Consider the following 22,504-nt stretch of genomic DNA (forward strand, 5'->3'; position numbering starts at 1 on the left):
TACAAGGAAGATACTGATTTTCTTGCACTATCATGATCAGTACAGATTTTCCTATGAATGGTAGACATTTGGCATAGAGGTAAACATTGTATTAACACTTGCAGAGTCACATCTCTTCCAAATTGCTCATGGCTGATGAAGAATGGTGATGTTCTGAGCTGATACTGATGACTAAGTCTTTAACTTATGCCCTTCAAAGCATTTTATGTTTCTTTTAATGAGCACAATGAGCAGAGTAGTCTTCATGTGTGCATCCATGTTGTGATCCTTATTCTGCATCAAGAGAAGTTGTAGGTGCAACATTTCTTTGATGGTGTCTGTCTGCAAAGTTTTCTTCCTTGTTGTGTGATGTTGGAGCATGTTAAAGCATTTGGCCTGCACAGAGACAGGGCAGGTGGAAGAGTTCACTGTGGCATAGACTGAAATGTCTAAAAGGGAGGTATAAGTGTTCCGCTTCTCCTACTTGTTAAATGGGAACCATAGTTGTGGTCCTGTGCATTTTCCTTTTCCTATCATCCTCATAAATTACTTGGGGAACTGTAGTTATGGTCTTTGGTGTAAACTCCTGTGTGATCCTCCCATGTACATTTTAACCAACTAGATATCCTTCTCATGTACCTGCTACCATTGACATAGTCTGAAACAATAAGCTATGATTCCCTCACTTCTGTGGATTTCCCATTTCCTCCTTATTTCTTCTCATGTTCTAAAACCAGGCCTACATTGTGACTGACAGTCTTTAAAAGTAGAGATCTGTTAAAATTGTCAGGATGGGGAGGTACTTTTCACCTATACAGTGGAAGTGGTTGGCTGTCAAGACAAAGACTTTCCTAGACCACTGGTTCCCCAAAATGTTGCCGAATTAAATGCTCTTTCACCTGTTGCCAACATAGAGACAAAAGTTGCATATTATCCATGGTGCACCCAAAGGTTGTGAATACAGAGCAAGGAGAGTGAGAGATTGGATTCCAACCAGGAAAAGGAATGGGTTCATATGTTTTTGCCTAGCCTATGGTGTGATTTCATGCCCATACTATTCATGCTTTCATCCTGGATTCCCTGTCCTGAAAGGCAATGGTAGTCCTTTGATAATAAGCTATTTAAGTATGTACCTAGAGCTATGATGCATGGGTAGAAGAGCTGTGAGTCCCGTGTAAAACCTCTTTATCCATCTGTATCTCCCTGTATCTTTGAGATGTAGAGTTCCTTCACATTTGTAGTTACACTTTCTTTGGGCCTTTGTTTCCTGGAAGGTTGTGGTTCATTTTTCTCATTTCTGGACAGTACTATTGCTTTTGAAACTGTGGGTGTTGTTTTGCAGCAAATACTTCCTTCAGCCACCACAGACAGACTGTTAGGTGTAAGGAGAAGGAAGCAGAAGCTGAAAGATAATTTTTGACACTTTCTTAGCTTGAGAAAGAGGCCCATGATAAGATATTTAAACTTACAGCTTCATATTTACAGGAGATAAGGACGCTACTTAGTATAAAATAATTACAGAGAGCTGATGAGTATTTCCTCCTATGTAGGCCAGAGCAAGATGTTAGGGTTGCACTTGCAGCTTTAGAGATTAACAGTTTACAGGTGCTCTCATGGACAAATTTCCATGTCTGCAGTGAACACTAAGACATCCTCCCAGCAAGTTCCTCTGTCAATACTTTCCTTTTAAAACTTTCTTGAGTTGGTTCTCTGATTTTGGTCTTTTCCCAGGTCTTCTGTGTATGTAGGTTTATTTTTAAGTAGGTACATATCCTCATTTATCAATTTATTGGGTTTTAGTGCCTCTTGCTCATGGTACAGCAGGGGTGGAAAGCAGGAGATGTTAGCGTACCTCTGTGTTCTGTTTTTTGGTAGGAAGAGTAGATAATAGTGTAACCTCAAGTAAAAGTTGCATTTCTGTAGAACAGTGCATGTGATAAAAGAGGAGAGATTGTCCCTAAGGCATTTTTTTGATGATCCAGTCTCTCTTGGATGACTGCTCTTGTTTTACTTCGGCCATTTATCATTCATGTGCTTTAGAATCCTTCTGTTTTTCTTCAGCATGGTGGGAAGCAGATGAATACACCTCCCTTCTTGGTGTGATGGTAGTGTATTATCCTCACATGCTATATTTCTGTGTCTTCTGAGAGTCAGAAACAAACATGCAAGTTGTGTAGGGTTGGAGAAAAGATTTGAGGGAGCTCTTTTGGCAGGAGCAGGGTGTAGAAAAGGGAATGGTCATTTTCCTGCTAGTCATGGTTACTGCCTTAGGCACACATTTAGGGCATCCTTGCAGAGAAGGACTTGGAAGTACTTGTGGGAGACAAATGGGACACGAGCTGGCAATGTTGCTTGAAGTACTGCATCCACCTCTGGGGCCTATAGAAGAAAAACATGTGAGTACAGAGGAGGGCCAGAAAATTCATTGAACTGTAAAAGAGTTGTTGAGGTGCCTGGGGAAGGGAAGGCTCTGAGGAGAGCTATGGTGGCCTTTCAATATACAAAGGGGGCTTGTAAGAAAGACAAAGAGTTTTTAGCAGAGCCTGTCATAAAAGGACAAGGGGCAATGGTTTTAAACTGAAAGAGTTGAGGTTTCAATTGAACATAAGGTGAAATGTTTATGATAAAGGTGGCGAGACACTGAAATGAGTTGCCCAGTGAAGTTATGGATGTGCTGTCATTGGAAAGGTTCGAAGTCAGGTTGGATGGGGCTTTGAGCAACCTGATAATTTGATGGATGCCCCTGCCATGGTAGAAGAGTTGGACTAGATGATCTTCAAAGGTCACTTCATACCTAGATGATTCCATCATTCTGTGAAACACTCAACATCACTTTGCACTTTCCCATTGTCAGCACCTGTACTATGGAGATGCAAACCAAGAAACTTTGTGGGTCAGAAAAAAATAGGAAAATTATTCTGCTATTTCAGCCTAGAGCTTTACACAATACTGAGTTCTATAGTTCTCAATATAATTTTCTTCTCCCTAAAATAAAAATTTACAACAGAAAAAAAAAAAAGCACAAAAAAACGGAGACTTAGATGACCAAAAGGAAGAGGAAACCCTTGTCAGGCCTTGCCTGAAAAGATTAAATTAATTTTGCTTCCTTCTGCTTTTGATTGTGTATTGATTACTCCAATATATATATTTTTTTTCCTAGCTATTTCTCGCAGGTGAGGAAAGTAGAATTTAAAATACCTTACAGAGTGCTAAAACGGTCTCCTGTAGCTATACAGTCATATCTTGATATTACAGTGTCATCTGGATTATAATGAGCAACTTTATTTCTGGCTCTGCTGTGAATATTTACAGATTAGTATTCACTAAACCTCAAGGAGATGGCCTAAAATCCCCTGACAGCGTCCCTTAGTTTTAAACGACTTTGGAGTCACAGCAAGCGAGAGGTTCTGCGCTAAGTGATTCTAATGAAAGCGATAACCCGCAGCTGGATGCAGGCACCAAACCCTGGAGCCCGGATCCCAGGGAGCGCGGGCACCAGGCGGCTGCGGTGGCGTCGCGGCGCCTCTGGGTGCCGCTGTTGGCCGAGGCGGAGCGGCGCTGGAGCCGGAGCCGCAGCCGGAGCCGCCGCAGCGTCCTGCCCCCGCAGGCTGCTCGCTCGCCTGGCGCCGAACAGAACGGCAGCGGCACGGGCAGCAGCGGCGAGAGGCGGCACGGATTGGGGAGCAGCGGCGTCCGAGCCGGCGCCCACATCGCTCCGGCGGCCCCTGAGCTTTTTGCGGAGAGGGGCTGGAAGGAGGCAGAGCAGCAGCAGGAGAGAGGAGCGCGGGGAGCGCTACCGAGAATGGCGGGCGGGCAGAGGCAGCGGCGAGCAGGCGGGCGAGTGCTGCTGCCCGCTTTGCTGCTGGGATTGTGCTGGCGGGCGGCGGCGGAGCGGCTCCGTTACACCATCCCCGAGGAGCTGGGCAGAGGTTCGCTGGTGGGGCCGCTGTCGCGGGACCTGGGGCTGAGCCCGGCGGACCTGCCGGCACGCAAGCTGCGACTCAGCGCGGACAAGCAATACTTCACGGTGAGCGGGGAGAACGGGAACCTGTACGTGAGCGAGAGGCTGGACCGGGAGGAGATGTGCGGCGAGGCGGCGTCTTGCTCCGTCAGCTTCGAGGCGCTGGTGCAGAACCCACTCAACGTTTTCCACGTCGAGGTGGCCATCCAGGACGTCAACGACAACGCGCCGTACTTCCTTCAAGACAATTTCCAACTGGAGATCAATGAGTTCACTTCTCCCGGCGCCCGTTTTGCCTTGGGCAAGGCGGAAGATGCAGACGTGGGCAGCAACTCCCTGCAAGGCTACGAGCTGGCGACCAACGGGTACTTCGCGGTGGAGATGAAGGAGAGTCCGGACGGCAGCAAGTTCGCAGAGCTGGTGCTTCGCCGCGCGCTGGACCGGGAGCGCGAGCCGAGCCTGCGTCTGGTGCTGACGGCGCTGGACGGCGGCGACCCGCCCCGGAGCGGCACCGCCCAGCTATGCATCAACGTCACCGACGCCAACGATAACGCGCCCGTGTTCACGCAGGACCGGTACCGCGCGAGCCTGCGTGAGGACGCACCGCTGGGCTCGACGGTGTTGAACGTCTCCGCCTCTGATGCGGATGCCGGGACCAACGCCCGCATCACGTACAGCTTCGGGAAAATGCCTGCCAAGGTGCTTCAGAAATTCGTGGTGGAAGAGGAAAGGGGGACGATCACACTGAAGGAAGCGTTGGACTTCGAGGACACGCGAGGCTACACGCTGTTGGTGGAGGCGAGGGACGGGGGCGGTCTGGTGGCGCACTGCGAAGTGGATGTGGAGGTGCTGGACGTGAATGACAACGCGCCTGAGGTGACACTGACGTCGGTGTCGAGCCCGGTGCCCGAGGACGCGCCGGCCGGCACGGTGGTGGCGCTGGTGAAAGTGCGGGACCGGGACTCCGGGGAGAACGGGGAGGTGTCTTGTGAGCTGTCGGGCGAGGCGCCGCTGTCGCTCGTAAAGTCATCTGGCGGCTCGTACAAAGTGGTGACGGCGAGCGTGCTGGACCGGGAGCAGGCGGCCGAGCACCGGGTGACGGTGGTGGCCAGGGACCGGGGCCGGCCGGCGCTGTCGAGCAGCACGGCGCTGGTGCTGGAGGTGTCGGACGTGAACGACAACGCGCCGGTGTTCGTGGAGGCCGCCTACAGCGCCTACGTGGCAGAGAACAACGCGGCGGGCGCGCCGATACTGAGCGTGCTCGCGCGGGACGCGGATGCGGGCGCCAACGGGCGCGTGAGCTACTGGCTGGCGGGCGGCAGCGCGGACGCGGCGGCGTACGTGTCGGTGGAGGCGCGGAGCGGCGCGCTGTACGCGCAGCGCTCCTTCGACTACGAGCAGTGCCGCGAGTTCGCCGTGGTCGTGCGGGCGCAGGACGGCGGGGAGCCGGCGCGGAGCTCGACGGCGACGGTGCACGTCTTCGTGCTGGACCGCAACGACAACGCGCCGCGGGTGCTCTGGCCGGCAACGGAAGTGGGAGACAGAGTGCCGGGAGGGCCGCCGGCGCTGGAGCCGTTCGAGGTGGTGCCGCGTTCGGCCGAGTCCGGGTACCTGGTGGCCAAGGTGGTGGCGGTGGACGCGGATGCGGGGCGCAACGCGTGGCTGTCGTACGAGCTGGTGCAGGCGGCGGAGCCGGCGCTGTTCCGCGTGGGGCTGCACAGCGGCGAGGTGCGCACAGCGCGGGCCGTGTCGGAGAGGGACGCGGCCAAGCAGCGGCTGGTGGCCGTGGTGAAGGACCACGGGCAGCCGGCGCTGTCGGCCACGGCCACGCTGCACGTGGTGCTGGCCGAGAGCTTGCAGGAGGCGCTGCCGGAACTGAGCGAGCGGGCGGCGGGCGCCGACTCGGCGGCGGAGCTGCAGTTCTACCTGGTGCTGGCGCTGGCGCTGCTGTCCGCGCTGTTCCTGCTGAGCGTGGCGCTGGCCGTGCTGGCGCGGCTGCGCCAGGCCGGGCCGCCCGCCGTCCTGCGCTGCCTGGGCGTGCAGCGCTTGTCCGTGGCCGGCGCCGCCTTCCCGGCCGACTTCTGCGAGGGCACTTTGCCCTACTCCTACAACCTGTGCGTGGCGCCGGGCCGCGCCGTGGCCGAGGCCGCTTGGCTGCCGCCGCCGCTGCCCAGCCTGCCCGCGGAGGAGCTTCTGGGCGGGGAGCCCAGCGGGAAGAGAAGCCCGAGCAGCAGCGCCGGCGCGGGAGAGCCGCCCCCCGACCCCGATGCCCCGCAGGTCTGTAGGCTCGAACTTTCTCGCGTTTCCCTTGAGCTTTTCTGAACCTTCTTCCCTGTTTTCGTGGGTTTTCCCGAGTGGTGAGCATGGGGAGTGCTGATCCGCCTCTCCCCTTTCTGTAGTGGGACTTCGTGTTTTTATCGTGCCGTTACTGTGTAACACGCTAAGCCTATGACCATCGTTGACAACAACATGAACTGTGAAGTGTGTGAGGAGACTGTTGGGGGTGCTGTATATGATAGCCAGGTTTTGTTGTTGGCATTCTAAAACTGGGTCTGAAGTTGTCTTATATTTGAATACCACCTTGCTTGTACTGGCCCCCTGAAAGTTCCTCAGTATGTTTCTTTATTGCATTTCCCTGTGAATGGGTTTGCTTGATTGCTGCGATTTCTGATCATGTGTCTGAAAAAAATCTAGGTCTATGAGCCCGTGCTCTCTCTCTCTTTCCCGTGAACTTTCCTGTAACTTCGTCCATATTTCCCTGGGGTTTTCTTCATGCTGGAGGTAGTGGGCTGTTTGCTTTCGGTTTATCTGCTCTGGCGGTTGGTGTCAATCCGTGTTTCCGTGAAGGAACGACCTAATCCTATACCACTGCTTTTTTGGCAGCAGGTAGTGTGGACTGCTTCATCAGCTGTGCCTCAGATGGGCTCGATGGGGAGGTTCTTGCCATTCAACTTGTGCTGAACAAAATTGTAAAGGTGTGGTAAAGCTGTTTGAACTAAGGAGCTCTCGCTGATGCTGGTCTTCCACAAGTTAAAAAAAAATCCACTCAGAGCAGAAAGTTATTGAGCCTTCAGATTCAGCTGGGAAGTTTTGGCTCCACAACTCGTGCTTTATAAAATGGTATGCTCTAGTAGTGGAGGGCGTTAAAGACGGAACAGTATAACCCTGTTCCCTTCGGAGCACGCAGTAGGTGTTAGCACTTCTTGCTTCATTGGCAGTCGCACGTTCAGATTCAGCTGAGAGGTTTTGATTACGAAGTTTATGTCGTCTGAAATGCCAGTAATGGTAGTGGATCCTAACTCTACAATGAAATGCACTGATCTTACACAGTGGGGTCGGGAAAATGGGGTTGACGCTTGACTTTTCCTTCCTGACCTCTTTTTCCCGAAATTATGTACTTGGACCTTGTAGACTGCTGAACAAACACCCTTTTTATTGCTGCTTCGGTGTTGGACTCTCAAAAGAAAGTGCATGTGGCTCCGTTAAAGGAGAAGATACAGATTATTTCTTTGACGAGTACCCTCAGGTCTTTTGAAGGAAAGCCATTGTTAAATGGTAGCACTACTGAGGATGATTAATTGTTTTATTTTCTCTTTGTATGTGTATCTCTGCCTGCTGATAATTAGTCTAGAATTAGTCCTAAGTGTAAGCATGGCCTGTAGTATAAGCTTACAACGAAATCTCTTGGAGAAGGGGGAGAGATGGAGTCTGATTTAGAGTAGCCTTTGATATGCAGCTGGAAAGTAATAAGTTCAAATCTGAAGGGCCGTCTCTAAGGAGGGCTCTTTTTGAAGGAGGATTTCACTGCTGCCTTGTGATGTTGGTCAAGATTTGGGAAATATGGTTGGTGATGGTCCAATATGAGGCTGTATTAGTCTGCAGAAAGGGCGAGAGAAAAATAATTCAAGGACGACTGCTACATAAAACTGTGCAACCCGTGGAGGATATTGTGCTTTCAAAATAATGGGATACACCTCGTAATATTCTACAAGACAGAATAAGAAAATTTCTTCCTCTAAATTATACTACCATTTAAACCCTCTCCCCGCCCCGCCACCAACAAAACAGTTAAAGCCAACCTTTATTTTACCCGTGGTGTAAAAGTAACAGAGGTACAGGAATAATTTGCCTTCTCCCTGGTTGTGTATAGAGGAACAAAGAAAAGCTCGGGTGGAGAAAAGCCGACGCAGGAGATCACCGCTGGAGAGAAGCGATTTCTACGTGGAGACTGACCCGTGGCCGCGAGCTGCGGGTGGGTGGGACAGGCCGGGCGGGCGGCGCGCGGCAGCGCTCAGTGCCTGCAGTGCCGGGAGGAGGCTGCGGGCGCCGCTGTTGACCGAGGAGGAGCGAGAGGAAGGCCGGAGAGGAAGGCCCCGCCCGCTGCGGCCCGGCTCGCTCGCTGGCTGTCTCGGCGGCCCGGCGGTCTGCGAGCATTCCCGCGGTGCGGAGCCGTGCTGCAGCGAGGCGGCGGGGCCGGCGGCGGCGGCTGGGAGCGGCGAGACAGAGCCGGAACGGGCGGTAGCGGGAAGCTGCTGTTGTTGGTGCGGTGCCGGCGGGACGCGCCGGAGATGTGGGCGGCGGGGAGGTGCTGGGGACGGCGGGAGCGAGCCCTGCTGTGGGGCGTGCTGGTGGCGGCGTGGGGGGCGGCGTGGGGGCAGCTGCACTACTTGGTTCCCGAGGAGATGCCCAAAGGCTCGTTCGTGGGAGACGTGGCCAAGGACCTGGGGCTGCAGCTGCCTGGGATCCGCGACCGCAGCGTCCGCATCCTGGACAAAGGTAGGACGCAATATTTCGCTCTGCACGGTAAGACGGGACATTTAGTGACGGCGGAGAGAATAGACAGAGAGCAGCTGTGCCGGCTGGTGGATAAATGCGTGCTGCGCTGTGAAGTAATAGTAGAGGGAGAAATGCAGGTTTACGGAATCGAAGTGGAAATCACGGACATTAACGACAACTCCCCCAGCTTCCGAGAGGCAGAAAAAGAACTGAGAATGAGCGAGACGACAGCCCCGGGCTCGCGGTTTCCTCTGGACCGCGCCCTTGACCTGGACTCAGGACCGAATTCTGTGCAGAGCTACGAGCTAAGCGGCGACGAGCACTTCTCGCTGGCCGTGCAGACGGGTCCCGGCGGGGATCAGCGTCCCGAGCTGGTGCTGACGAAGGCGCTGGACCGGGAGGAGGCGGCGTTTCACGAGCTGGTGCTGAGGGCGAGCGACGGCGGCGAGCCGGCGCGGACGGGCACGGCGCGGATCCGCGTGGCGGTGCTGGACGCCAACGACAACGCGCCCGTGTTCAGCCAGGCGGAGTACACGGTGCGTGTGCCGGAGGACGTGCCCGTGGGCTCCACCCTCGTCACCGTCACGGCCACAGACCCCGACGAAGGGCTCAACGGGCACGTGAAGTACTCCTTGAAGAAAATGTCGGAAATAGAAATTTTCCAGCTGGAGGGTGAAACGGGAGCGATCACATTGGTGCATAGCCTGGACTTCGAGGAAGGCGACTTGTATGAAATGGAGGTTCAGGCACATGACGGGGGAGAACTTTTTGACACGGCAAAAGTCGCGATCACCGTGACAGACGTCAACGACAACGCGCCTGAAATCACAGTGTCGTCTGTGCTGAGCGAGATCTCTGAAGACGCCCCGTCGGGGACCGTGGTGGCCCTTCTCCACGTGCAAGACCGCGACTCAGGAGGGAACGGCGAGGTGCGGTGTAGCATCGCCGAGAGCCTCCCCTTCCGTCTGGAGAAGTCGTTTGATAATTACTACCGCGTGGTAACGACTCGGGACCTGGACCGGGAGCATGTGTCGGAGTACAACCTCACTGTGCAGGCGGCGGACGGCGGGTCGCCGGCGCTGTGGAGCAGCGCGGTGCTGCGGCTGCGGGTGCTGGACGTGAACGACAACGCGCCGGTGTTCGCGGAGGCGCGCTACAGCGCCCGTGTGCCCGAGAACAACGCGGTGGGCGCGCTGGTGCTGAGGGTGCGGGCGTGGGACGCGGACTGGGGGCAGAACGCGCGCGTGCGGTACCGGCTGGGGGAGGGGCGTGTGCGGGGAGCGCCGCTGTCGTCGTACGTGTCGGTGGAGGCGGAGACGGGCGCGCTGTACGCGCTGCGCTCGTTCGACTACGAGGAGGTGCGCGAGGTGGGGCTGTGGGTTCGGGCGGAGGACGGCGGCGCGCCGGCGCTGAGCAGCAACGTGTCGGTGCGGCTGGTGATCGTGGACGAGAACGACAACGCGCCGCAGGTGCTGTACCCGCCGGCGGCGCCGCTTGCGGCGGGCGCGGGCTGGGCGGGTGTGGAGCTGGCGCCGCGCTCGGCGGAGCCCGGGGCGCTGGTGGCCAAGGTGGTGGCGGTGGACGCGGACGCGGGGCAGAACGCGTGGCTGTCGTACGAGCTGGCCAAGGCGACGGAGCCGGGGCTGTTCCGCGTGGGGCTGCACAGCGGCGAGGTGCGCACGGCGCGCTTCCCGCTGGCCCGCGACGCGGCGCGGCAGAGCCTCGTGGTGGTGGTGAAGGACCACGGGCGGCCGGCGCTGTCGGCCACGGCCACGCTGACGGTGGTGCTGGCCGAGAGCGTGGCCGAGCTGCTGACCGAGCTGGGCAGCGCGGCATCGGCGGCGGCGCCGGGCGAGCCGGCCGGCAGCCTGACGCGCTGGCTGGTGCTGGCCGTGGCGGCCGTGTCCTGCCTCTTCCTCGCCTTCCTGCTGCTGCTGCTGGCGCTGCGCCTGCGGCGCTGGCGCCGCTCGCAGCTGCTGGCGGCGGGCAGCGGCGCCTTGCGCGGCGTGCCGGCCTCGCACTTCGTGGGCATCGACGGCGTCCGCGCCTTCCTGCACTCCTACTCGCACGAGGTGTCGCTCACGGCCGACTCGCGCAAGAGCCAGCTCCGCTTCTCGGGCGCTAGCTGCTGCGACACCCTTCCGGCCCGTCCGCCGCCCGACGAGCCCGCGCCGCTGCTCGGGGAGGACCCCGCCGCTCCCCCGGTGAGTTCCAGTGACCGCCCTTTTTTCGCGACGCTTCTCTCTGCTGCTGCTCTGCCCCTTACCCCCCGAGTTCTGCTGCGTCTCGCCTAGGGAGGTTTTGCCTTCAGGGAAATCAAAACTTCGTTCGGCAATGTGCTGTGTTTTGGTGGTTTTGGCTCCGGGGAGGTGAATGTGTGATCGTTGCTCAGAGTTTCCATTCGTGTGGGAGGCAGGAGAAGTGGGGCTGCTGTTGGCTTGAGTTTTGTTTGAGTAGGATTTTGGTTTTTTTAATCACATTGTCATTGTGTTACACATTTTATACTGACCCAGTCTACTGGAAGATCGACATGTCTTGACGTTTCTTCTCCGAATTGTAGTGAGAAGACAGTGTATCGTCTTCGTTGCATAGAGATGTAAAACTATTGATGTGAAACCCATGGCATGATCCTGACGCATGCAAAAGAGTAAGGATGTGGACAACAGCCCGTTTGAGGAAAAGTGTTTGCAAATCATCATGGTCAAAGTATATTACTACAGTTGTGAAGTCTGGATGACAGAGTCCTGCAGCTGTTCTTGACAGGACAGAAGTGAGACAGTTTGTTTTTTCTGTGTTCATTGGCCATGTGTAGTATCTTTCCACGTGAGTTTCTTTTTCCCAGGTCAGTTTGGCCTTTATACTTCACATGTATTTTTTTCGGCAATACACTGCATGCTTGTGGCCATTGCTTTGTGGAGGTGAATGTGGGATCATTGCTCAGGGTCACAGTTGATGTGGGAAGCAGGAGAAGTGGAGCTACTGCTGGCTTGAGTTTCATTAGTTTAGGGCATTCTGTTTTTATTACGTGGTTATGGTGTTACATGTTGTTGACTGACCCAGTTTTCTCATGGAGGATCCCTTCTTGTTTACTTTTATACTATCGATATTTCTTCTCTGAAGCATAGTGAAGAGACAACTCATCTTTGCATAGATGTAAATGATACGTATGTGAAAAGTTGGGAAGGTTTGGAAACAATAGTCGTGGGAGCTGTTAAAGGGAAAAAGAGTTCTGCTTTGCTGCTTTCCCTGTTCAGTTCACATCTGAGCTTCTTCTTCTCAAGTCAGTTTAGCCTAAGACACGTTACTCCAGGTGTATTGGGAGCACTGTGTGTTTGCAGGTTGTCCTTATGTACTTTATTCATAGCTTAATTATGTACTTATTATAAATGTCATGTACAAATAGATTAATAATATACTAATTGTAATTGGTGGAACCAAATTATTATTATTCATTCCCTGCTAAATACCTGGGTTATGTAACTTCACCAGGAGCCATAATCTGTAAGACTATTTTGTGATCCCTTCCTTTCTGCTGGTAGTAACTTCCTGTCTTGCTCACTGTAGTGATCTGAAGATGGGCCTTTGTCTCTGACAATGTGTGGAACATCCCATCTGCTACATTTGCTTGAGTGTCACCTATGTATCTTTCATGTTTACAGCTGTAAAGAGAAAGACTTCCATAGACCTGTTTCTTTAAAATGTTACTAGAAAAAAATGCCCTTGCTTGTCACATACATGTCAAATATCATCCATGGAAAGGAGAAGATTTCTGTGCAGCTTTCCATTAGGTGGAGTGCATGTGCAAATGATGAACACCATTTATAACCATGTGAGCTGTAAAATGTTTGAGGAGAGTTTTGGGAGTGCTGTGTGTGAGGAAGTATGGGTGGAGATCTGGCATGTGTTTTGTCGATTCCCAAGGATTGTTTCTGACCTTTTGAAAATGTGTCTGAAGGTGTCTTATTATCATCTTGGTCAGACTGACCTCCTGTAGGTTCATCATTGTTCTTTCTTATTGCATGATGTTCCCTGTGAATGGTATTTGAAGGCTTGCCTTGCTTGTTGTGATGAGGTAGAGGTGGGGCTCTTTGTGTCTGATCATGCACCTGAAAAAATCACTGGAGTTAATGGCCTTGCTTGTCACATACAAATGACAAGAAGTCAGTGCGGGATCAGCAAGACAGTGACCTGGAATCTGGAGAAGAGAGGGTTGTGTGCTCCATCTGTCTGGGCAGTGCTTTAATGTCATGCCCAGTGCCAAGGCCTCCGCCACTTACACTACAACCCTTCTCCTGCCTCCTGAAAGAGGATGACAATCTTGTGACAAGTTGTTCTGCAAGTAATAGATATGGGAGTACTCAACGGTACATGACTCAGAGGTACTGTTTCTAGTAATTTCTGTGTGAAATGTCCCTTTTCCAGATATATGTGCTTATAAGATTATTATGTGCATTTTCATCCTGGTTGTATTAAACTATCCCCAGCTTTGACTAGCCTTCAGATATTATTAATGGCTCTTGCTCCTATGAAGTAACTGCTGATGTTTCATCAGCATTAAAAGTGCTGTGAATGTAGGGGATAGGAGTGTATTTTCTTCAGGAATTTCTAGGTTTGGTCTTATTATATTATTTTAAGTTGGTGCAAGGAAGGAATTAATTTTATGCACTGTCATGTCCAATACAACCTTTCTTGTGAATGGTAATCATTCAGCATAGAGAAAGACATTGCAGTATTGGTTGCAGAATCACATCTCTTCCAAGCTACTTATGTTCATGATGGTGTTTTGATCTGATAGTGATGACTGAGCCTTTAACTGAACTACTTGAACTGAACTGTTTCTAGTGCCCTGAGAACATTTTTCTAATTCTTGAAATGAGTGTGGTGAGCAGAGAAGTTTCCATGCATGCATTCATGTTGTGAGCCTTGTTCTCCATAAGGAGGAATTGCATGTGCAACATCTGTGTCAGTGGTGTCTGTCTGCAAATCTTTCTTCCTTGTTGTGTGATAATGGAGCATACTGAAGCATTCGGTCTGTAAAGAGACAGGACAAGTGCCACAGCTCACTCTGCTATAGTTTGGAATGTCTAAAAGGAGTGGTATAAATGCTAATGTTCTCCTAATTCTTAAATGGGCCCCATAGTTCTGCTCCTGTGCATTTTCCTTTTCTTTTTGTCCAAAGAATATCTTTGGACAACTGTGGCTATAGTGTTTGGTGCAAACTCCTGTGTGATCCTCCCATCTGCTTTTTAGCGACTAGAAACCCTTCTTGTGTACCAACTACAACTGATATAATCTGAAATATTAACCTATGAGTCCTTTGCTTCTCTAGGTTTCCTATTCCTTCTATGTTTCTTCTTATGTTCTGAAACTGGGCATCATTTTGGCTGATAGTTCTTAAAGTAGTGATCTGTTAAAATTATCAAGCCACAGGAGCAGTTTCCACCCATATCTTGAAGATGTTCAGCTGTCAAGACAAAGACTTCCTACACCACTGTTTCTCAGAAATGTTGCTGAATGAGATGCTTGTTCACCTGTGACCGACATAGAGACAAAATTCGGACAATCATGGTGCAACCAAATGCTGTGAATGCAGAACAAGGAGGGTGAGAGGCTGTATTCCAACCAGGAAAATAGGTGGACCAATGTGGTTTTGGCTGGGCAATGGTTTGATTTCATGCCTGCTGCCAAGAGAAGGATTCATGGGTAACATGTTTGTTGGGGGTTGCATTTGGCATAGTGATCACAAAATTATTGAGTTTACTGTCCTTGGAGAAGTAAGGAGGGTGGCCAGCAGAACTGCTATTTTGGACTTCTGAAGGGCAGACTTTCGTCTGTTTAGGAGGTTGGTTGGCAGAGTCCCTTGGGAGGCAGTCCTGAAGGACAAAGGAGTCTAGGGAGGTTGGTCTCTCTTCAAGGTGGAAATCCAAAAGGAACAGTAACATGCTGTTCCCATATGCTGAAAGTCAAGCCAGCGGGGAAGAAGGCCAGCCTGGCTGAATAGAGAACTGTGACTGGAACTTAGGAATAAAAGGAGAATGGTAGTTTGGAGGGGCAGGCTGCTCAAGAGGGATTAAAGAATGCTGTGAAGTTATGAAGGGGGAAAATTAAAATGGCCAAAGCTTAATGAGATCTGAGCCTGGATATTGTTGCAAAAGACAACAAGAAATGTTTCTATAAATATATCACCAACAAAAGAAGAGCTAAGGAGAGTCTCCATCCTCTGGTGAATGCAGGGAGAAACACAGTGACAGAAGATGAGGGCAAGTCTGAGGTACTAAATGTCTTATTTGCCTTAGTATTTAAGACCAGTTGTGCTTCAGGTACCCAGCCCCCTGAGTCAAAAGACAAGGATGGGCAGCAGAATGAAGACCCAGTAATCCAAGGGGAAATGAGATCTGCTACACTAATTAGGCACCCACAAATCTATGGGGCCAGATGGGACCCACCCAAGGGTGTTGAGGGAGCTGGCGGAGAAGGTGACGAAGTCACTTTCCATTATCTATCAGCAATCCTGTCTAACTGGGGAGGTCTCCATTGACTGGAAGTTGGCAAACATGACACTGATCTACAAGAAGGGCCAGAAGGAGGATCCAGGGAATTACAGGCCTGTCAGTCTGACCTCAGTGCCAGGGAAGGTCATGGAGCTGATCATCCTAGAGTGCTGTCACATGGCACATATAAGATAACAATCAGGCCCAGTCAGCATGAGTTTGTGAAAGGCAGGTCCTGCTTGACCAACCTGATCTCCTTCTATGACAAGGTGACCTGCCTAGTAGATGATGTAAAGACTGTGGACGTTGTATACCTAGACTTCAGTAAAGCCTTTGAGGCTGTATCCCACAGCATTCTCCTGGATAAGCTGCAGCTTGTGGCCTTTATGGGAGTACTCTGTCATGGATAAAATAATTGGTTGGAGGGCCAGGTCCAAAGAGTTGTGGTGAATGGAGTCAAATACAGTTGGTGGCTGATCATGAGTGGTGTTTCTCAGGGCTCGGTAGTTCTGTTTAGTATCTTTATCAATGATCTGGATGAGGGCATTGAGTGCACACTTAATAACTACGCAGATGACACTGTGGGTGGGAGTGTTGATCTGCTGGAGGGTAAAAAGGCTCCACAGAGGGACCTGGTCCAGCTGGATCATTGGGCTGAGGCCAATTATACGAGATTTAATTAGACCAAGTGCCAGGTCCTGCATTTAGGTCACAACAACCCACTGCAATGATACAGTCTTGGGGAAGAGTGGCTGGAAAACTGCCTGATGGAAAAGGACTTGGGGATGTTGATTGACAGCAGCTGAATATGAGCCAGCAACGTGACCAGGTGGCCAAAAAGGCCAACAGCATCCTGGCTTGTATCAGGAACTGTGTGGCCAGCAGAAGTAGAGGAGTGATTGTGCCACTGTACTCTGCACTGGTGAGGCCTCACCTTGAATACTGTGTTCAGTTTTGGGGCCTTCATTATAAGAAAGACATTGAGGTACTACAGAGAGTTCAGAGGAAGGTGACAAAGCTATTGAGGGCCCCAGAGCACAAGTGTTATGAGGAGTGGTTGAGAGAAGTGGAGCTGTTTAGCCTGGAGAAAAGGAGGCTGATGTGAGACCTTATCGCTGTCTTCAACTACCAGAAAGGTTGTATCATGGAATGCATTGGTCTTTTCTCCAAAGTAGCATGTGATAGGACAAGTGGAAATGGCCTCAGGTTGCACCAGAAAAGGTTCAGATTGGATATTAGGAAAATATTCTTCACAGAAAGGGTTGTCAGGCATTGGAACTGGCTGCCCTGGGCAGTGGTGGAGTTACCATCCCTGGAGGTGTTTAAAAGGTGCATAGACAAAGTTCTTAGGCACATGGTTTAGGGCTAGAGTTAGGTTACAGTTGGACTAGATGATCTTGAGGGTCTCTTCCAAATGAAATGACACTATGATTCATGCCGTGGTCCTAGTTTTGCTGTCCTGAAAGGCAATGGTAGTCCTCTCATAATAAACTATTTGAGCTTCAGTGTGTACATAGAACTGTGATTCATGGGTAGGACAGCTTATGACTCTTGTGTGAAAGCTTTGTGGTGTAGAATTTCTTCGTATTTGTAGTTACACTTTCTTTGGGGCCTCTGTTTTCTGGGAGGTTGTGGTTCATTTTCTCCATTTCTTCACAGTGCTTTTGCATTTGAAAGTGTAGTGTTGCTTTGCAGCAAATACTTCCTTCAGCCATCCAAGACAGAACTTTAGGTGTAAGGAGAATGAAGCAGAAACTAAAAGATATTCTGTTACCCTTTCTCAGAAGACGGAGCTTGAGAAAGAGGCCGGTGATAAGACATTTAAACTTACAGCTTCATATTTGTAGGAGGTGAGGAGACCACATGGTATTAAAAAAATTCTGAGCGCTGATAACTACTTCTTACCATGTAGTCCAGAGCAAGACTTAAGGTTTCACTTGCAGCTTTAGAGATAGACAGCGTCCAGGTGCTCTCAGAGATCAATTCCTTGTCTGCAGTGAAGACCAAGGCATCCTCTCAGTGAGTTACTCTGAACACTTTCTTTTTGAGATTTTATTGAGTTACTTGTCTGATTTTGGTCTTTTTCCTGTTCTCCTACCTATGTAGGTTTTTTTTAAAGTAGCAGTGTATCCATTGTGGTTTAGTGCCTCTTGCTCATGATACAGCAGGTGTGGAAAGCCGGACATTTGAGGGTACCTTTGTATTCTGTTTTTCGGTACGGAGTGTATGAAAGCATAACCTTAAGTAGAAGTCACATCTCTGTAGAACAGTGCACGTGATAAAACACAATAGATTTTCTTCTCCCTAAAATAGAAATCACCACATAAGTCTCTGACTTATGGAAAAACAAATAAAAACAAACAAAAAAACAGAGAAGATGGAAACCCTTTGCAGGACTTGAAACCCTTTGCTTCATTCTGTTTCTGACTGCATATCAAATAGTCTATTATGAATGTTTGTTCTTGGTATTTATCCTAGGTAAGGAAAGCAGAATTCAAAATACCTGACAGAGTGATAAAAAGCTCTTCCCTAGCTATACTATACAGTTCCATCTTGATTTTCAATAAACACAGCTGAGTTCCTTTATTGCTTGCTCTGCTGCAAATATTTACAGCTGACCATTGCGACTCAAGGAGATAGCCTAAAAGCGATCGACAACGTCACTCTGTCCTAACCGACCTTGGAGTTGCAGCAAGCGAAAGCTTTTGAGCTCTCTAATTCTAATGAAAGTGAGACCCCGAAGGCGAGTGTAGGAGCCCGGGTCCCCAGGAGCGCGGCTATCAGGCGGCTGCGGTGGCGTCGCGACGCCTCCGGGTGCCGCTGTTGGCCGAGGCGGAGCGGCGCTGGAGCCGGAGAAGCAGCCGGATCCGCCGCAGCGTCCTGCCCCCGCAGGCTGCTCGCTCGCCCGGCGCCGGCCAGAGCGGCAGCGGCACAGGCAGCAGGAGCGAGAGGCAGCGCGGACTGGGGAGCAGCGGAGTCTGAGCCGGCGCCCTCATCGCTCGCTGCCCTCCGGCGGCCCCTGCGCTGTTTGCGGAGAGGGGCTGGAAGGAGGGAGAGCAGCGGTAGGAGGAAGGAGTGCGGTGAGCGCTGCCGAGAATGGCGGGTGGACAGAGGCAGAGGCGGCGGCGAGCAGGCGGGCGAGTGCTGCTGCCCGCTTTGCTGCTGGGATTGTGCTGGCGGGCGGCGGCGGCGAAGCTCCGCTACGTCATCCCCGAGGAGCTGGGCAGAGGTTCGCTGGTGGGGCCGCTGGCGCGGGACCTGGGGCTGAGCCCGGCGGACCTGCCGGCACGCAGGCTGCGACTCAGCGCGGACAAGCAATACTTCACGGTGAGCGGGGAGAACGGGAACCTGTACGTGAGCGAGAGGCTGGACCGGGAAGAGATGTGCGGCGAGGCGGCGTCCTGCTCCGTCAGCTTCGAGGCGCTGGTGCAGAACCCACTCAACGTTTTCCACGTCGAGGTGGCCATCCAGGACGTCAACGACAACTCTCCGACCTTCAGCAAGGCGGCTCTGGACCTCGACATCGGTGAAGGGATCCCGCCCGGAGCACGATTTCCGCTGGAGATGGCCCGAGACGCGGACGTTGGCAGCAACTCACTGCTGACTTACCAGCTCACTGACAACCCGGCTTTCACTCTGGCCGTGAAAGAGAGTCCAGATGGAAGCAAACAGCCAGAGTTAGTGTTGGAGAGAGCATTGGACAGGGAGAAGCAGAGCTCCTTCCAGTTGGTGCTGACGGCGGTGGATGGAGGTGAAGCCGTGAGGTCCGGGACTGTCCAGATTCGCATCAACGTGACAGACGCCAACGACAACGCGCCAGTGTTCAGTAAAAGTGTCTACGTTGCGCGAGTGCGGGAGAATGTGCCGGCGGGATCGCTGGTGCTGCGGGTGAGGGCCACGGATGCGGATGCGGGCTCCAACGGGCGGGTGTCCTACTCCTTCGGCAACGTCCCAGACGGCGTCCGGGTGTTGTTCAATGTCGACAGCGAGAGCGGCGAGGTCACGACGGTGGGATCCCTCGATTTCGAGGAAAAGAGCAAATACAGTTTCGGCCTGGAGGCGAGGGACGTCGGTGGGCTCACTGGTCACTGCAAGGTGCAGATAAACATCACTGACGAGAACGACAACGCTCCCGAAATCACGATGCTGTCAGTGTCGAACCCAGTGTCCGAGGAAGCACCAGCCGGCACGGTGGTGGCGCTTCTGAAAGTTCGGGACCGAGACTCCGGGGAGAACGGTGAGGTGTCATGTGATCTGTTGGGCGAGGCGCCGCTGTCGCTCGTGGGGTCGTCGGGCGGCTCGTATAAAGTGGTGACGGCGAGCGCACTGGATCGGGAGCAGGCGGCCGAGCACCGCGTAACGGTGGTGGCCAGGGACCGGGGCCGGCCGGCGCTGTCAAGCAGCATGACACTGGTGCTGGAGGTGTCGGATGTGAACGACAACGCGCCGGTGTTCGAGGAGGCCGCCTACAGCGCCTACGTGTCAGAAAACAACGCGGCGGGCGCGCCGGTTCTGCGCGTGCTCGCGCGGGACGCGGATGCGGGCGCCAACGGTCGCGTGAGCTACTGGCTGTCGGGCGGCAGCGCGGACGCGGCGGCGTACGTGTCGGTGGAGGCGCGGAGCGGCGCGCTGTACGCGCAGCGCTCCTTCGACTACGAGCAGTGCCGCGAGTTCGCCGTGGTCGTGCGGGCGCAGGACGGCGGGGAGCCGGCGCGGAGCTCGACGGCGACGGTGCGCGTCTTCGTGCTGGACCGCAACGACAACGCGCCGCGGGTGCTCTGGCCGGCGCCGGAAGCGAGAGAGAGAGTGCCGGGGTCGGCGCCGGCGTTGGAGCCGTTCGAGGTGGTGCCGCGTTCGGCCGAGGCCGGGTACCTGGTGGCCAAGGTGGTGGCGGTGGACGCGGACGCGGGGCGCAACGCGTGGCTATCGTACGAGCTGGTGCAGGCGGCGGAGCCGGCGCTGTTCCGCGTGGGGCTGCACAGCGGCGAGGTGCGCACGGCGCGGGCCGTGTCGGAGAGGGACGCGGCCAAGCAGCGGCTGGTGGCCGTGGTGAAGGACCACGGGCAGCCGGCGCTGTCGGCCACGGCCACGCTGCACGTGGTGCTGGCCGAGAGCTTGCAGGAGGCGCTGCCGGAGCTGAGCGAGCGGGCGGCGGGCGCCGACTCGGCGGCGGAGCTGCAGTTTTACCTGGTGCTGGCGCTGGCGCTGCTGTCCGCGCTGTTCCTGCTGAGCGTGGCGCTGGCCGTGCTGGCGCGGCTGCGCCGGGCCGGGCCGCCCGCCGTCCTGCGCTGCCTGGGCGCGCAGCGCTTGTCCGTGGCCGGCGCCGCCTTCCCGGCCGACTTCTGCGAGGGCACCTTGCCCTACTCCTACAACCTGTGCGTGGCGTCGGGCCGCGCCGTGGCCGAGGCCGCTTGGCTGCCGCCGCCGCTTCCCAGCCTGCCCGCGGAGGAGCTTCTGGGCGGGGAGCCCAGCGGGAAGAGAAGCCTGAGCAGCAGCGCCGGCGCGGGAGAGCCGCCTGCCGACCCCGACGCACCGCAGGTCTGTAAGTCCGCGCTCTCTCGGTATTTTAGTTGAAGTATTCTGAACCTTCTTCCCTATTCTCCTGGCTTTTCGGGGAGTGGTGAGAATAGGGAGTACTAGTCCACATCTTCCTTGTAAAAATGACTGATCGGGGTATAGTAGTCGTAGCTTACATGTAATGGCGTCATTTACTGTTTCTTAAGTTGTCGCAGATTCAGGTTCAGTTAAGAGGTGTTGACTACAATTCTGATATGAGTTCGTAAAGTGATAAATTAATGGTGTCCCATGATGAGATACGTGATGGACTTCTCCCTCGTGTTACACATATTTTCTTCCTCAACAATTTTTTCCCAAACTGATATACTTGAACTTGCTTGATAACTTGATGCAAGACCCGTGTCTTCCTAAAGGAAATGTGCGTGTAGCTCCATGAATTACGAAATTACAAGTGGTTCCACCCTATTGAATATTCTCATCTTCCTCCGTGTGCTCTCTCATTTTTTGGAAGAAAGTTGCCGTGGAAATGGCTGCCTTATTGGGACGGATAAATATTACACAGGCATGATTTTTCCAGGTAATCGTGTATAAACTATCCCAACCCTAAATTTATATATTACAATTAAAAGGTAAAATCTGTCCGCTAAGTTTTTTTTTTTTCAATATTATTTGCATCTTTAGATGTTCCAAGTGTTTGGTGATGTTTCCTGAACAATCACCCATACTCAGGAGCTCTCATATGGGACAAGGTCTAAATTTTTCGGTCCTTTTTTTTTTTTTATGTTGGTAATGATCTCCCTGACTGAGAGTGGATATATACCACTACCTGCTGCTGAGTTACTCTAGAAGGGAGTACTGAATCCTATGTGTAAGCACAGTCTGTAATGTAAGTTTATTATTAAAAAAATCCAAAATGGTGGTCAGAGAAAAGGGGTAAACGGAGTATGAATAAGACCAGCCTCGATACTGAGAAGTAACAAAATCAAGAGAGAAGGGTGGACCCTCCCTCCTTTTGAGGTGGGATTTCATTGCTGCCTTGTGGTAGTGTTAAATGTTTGGGAATCCTTGTACTTCAGGATCCAGGGACTGACTGTTCTGACTTCACAAGTAGTTGCCTTACTCCATGGTGCATTTTTGGTCTGCAGAAAGGCTGAGGATAAAGTCCATCAAGGACAACTGCTTTGCTCTGCTCTGAAATCAGTTGCATGGGAACAGTGAGCAAATGCCTTGTGAATCAATTATTGAAATTTATGTATTTACTACCATGGTTATTTGCTGGACGAAATTGTAGATTTGTGGTGAAAGTGTAAAATGTAATGAGCTCTGCTGATGTTAGTCGTTCACAAGACAAAAAAAAATAAAGGTTGTTGTTCGTTGTTGTTGTTGTTTGTTTGTTTGCTTGTTTTCCAACTCAGAGCAGGCAGTTGTTGGTGGCATCCTTAGTTTCTCATGCATTCAGATTCAGCTGAGAATTTTTGTGTCCACAACTTGTGCTGTATAAAATAGTATGCATTAGTATTGGTAGACCAAGATCCTTCCATGAGGCCTGTATCTAGCGCAGTGCCTCAGGGCTCAGTACTGGGGCCAGTATTATTCAGTATATTCATCAATGACTTGGATGAGGGAATAGAGTGCACTATCAGCAAGTTTGCTGATGACACCAAGCTGGGAGGAGTGGCTGACATGCCAGAAGGCTGTGCTGCCATCCAGAGACCTGGACAGGCTGGAGAGTTGGGCGGGGAAAAATGTAATGAAATAAAACAAGGGCAAGTGTAGAGTC

General features: G+C 52.5%; 1 protein-coding gene across 12 annotated transcripts in view; it reads left to right on the top strand.

Moving 5' to 3' along the window:
- Positions 1-22,504, top strand: part of LOC102091799 (protocadherin gamma-A4) — a 223,708-nt gene that overhangs the window by 86,351 nt on the left and 114,853 nt on the right. Inside the window, exon 1 of one of the 12 annotated variants that reach the window (XM_065030277.1) lies at positions 3,604-6,217. The exons of 9 other annotated variants lie outside the window; for them this stretch is intronic. In XM_065030277.1, the coding sequence (XP_064886349.1) occupies positions 3,782-6,217 (2,436 nt within the window). In that variant the 5' untranslated portion in view covers positions 3,604-3,781. Of the gene's footprint in view, positions 1-3,603; positions 6,218-8,493; positions 10,921-18,127; positions 20,746-22,504 lie in introns of those variants that run through there. 2 more of the 12 variants (XM_065030287.1, XM_065030273.1) reach the window with 2 other exon arrangements.

This window comes from Columba livia, chromosome 14 (genome assembly GCF_036013475.1).
Source record: "Columba livia isolate bColLiv1 breed racing homer chromosome 14, bColLiv1.pat.W.v2, whole genome shotgun sequence".
Lineage (NCBI taxonomy): Eukaryota > Metazoa > Chordata > Aves > Columbiformes > Columbidae > Columba > Columba livia.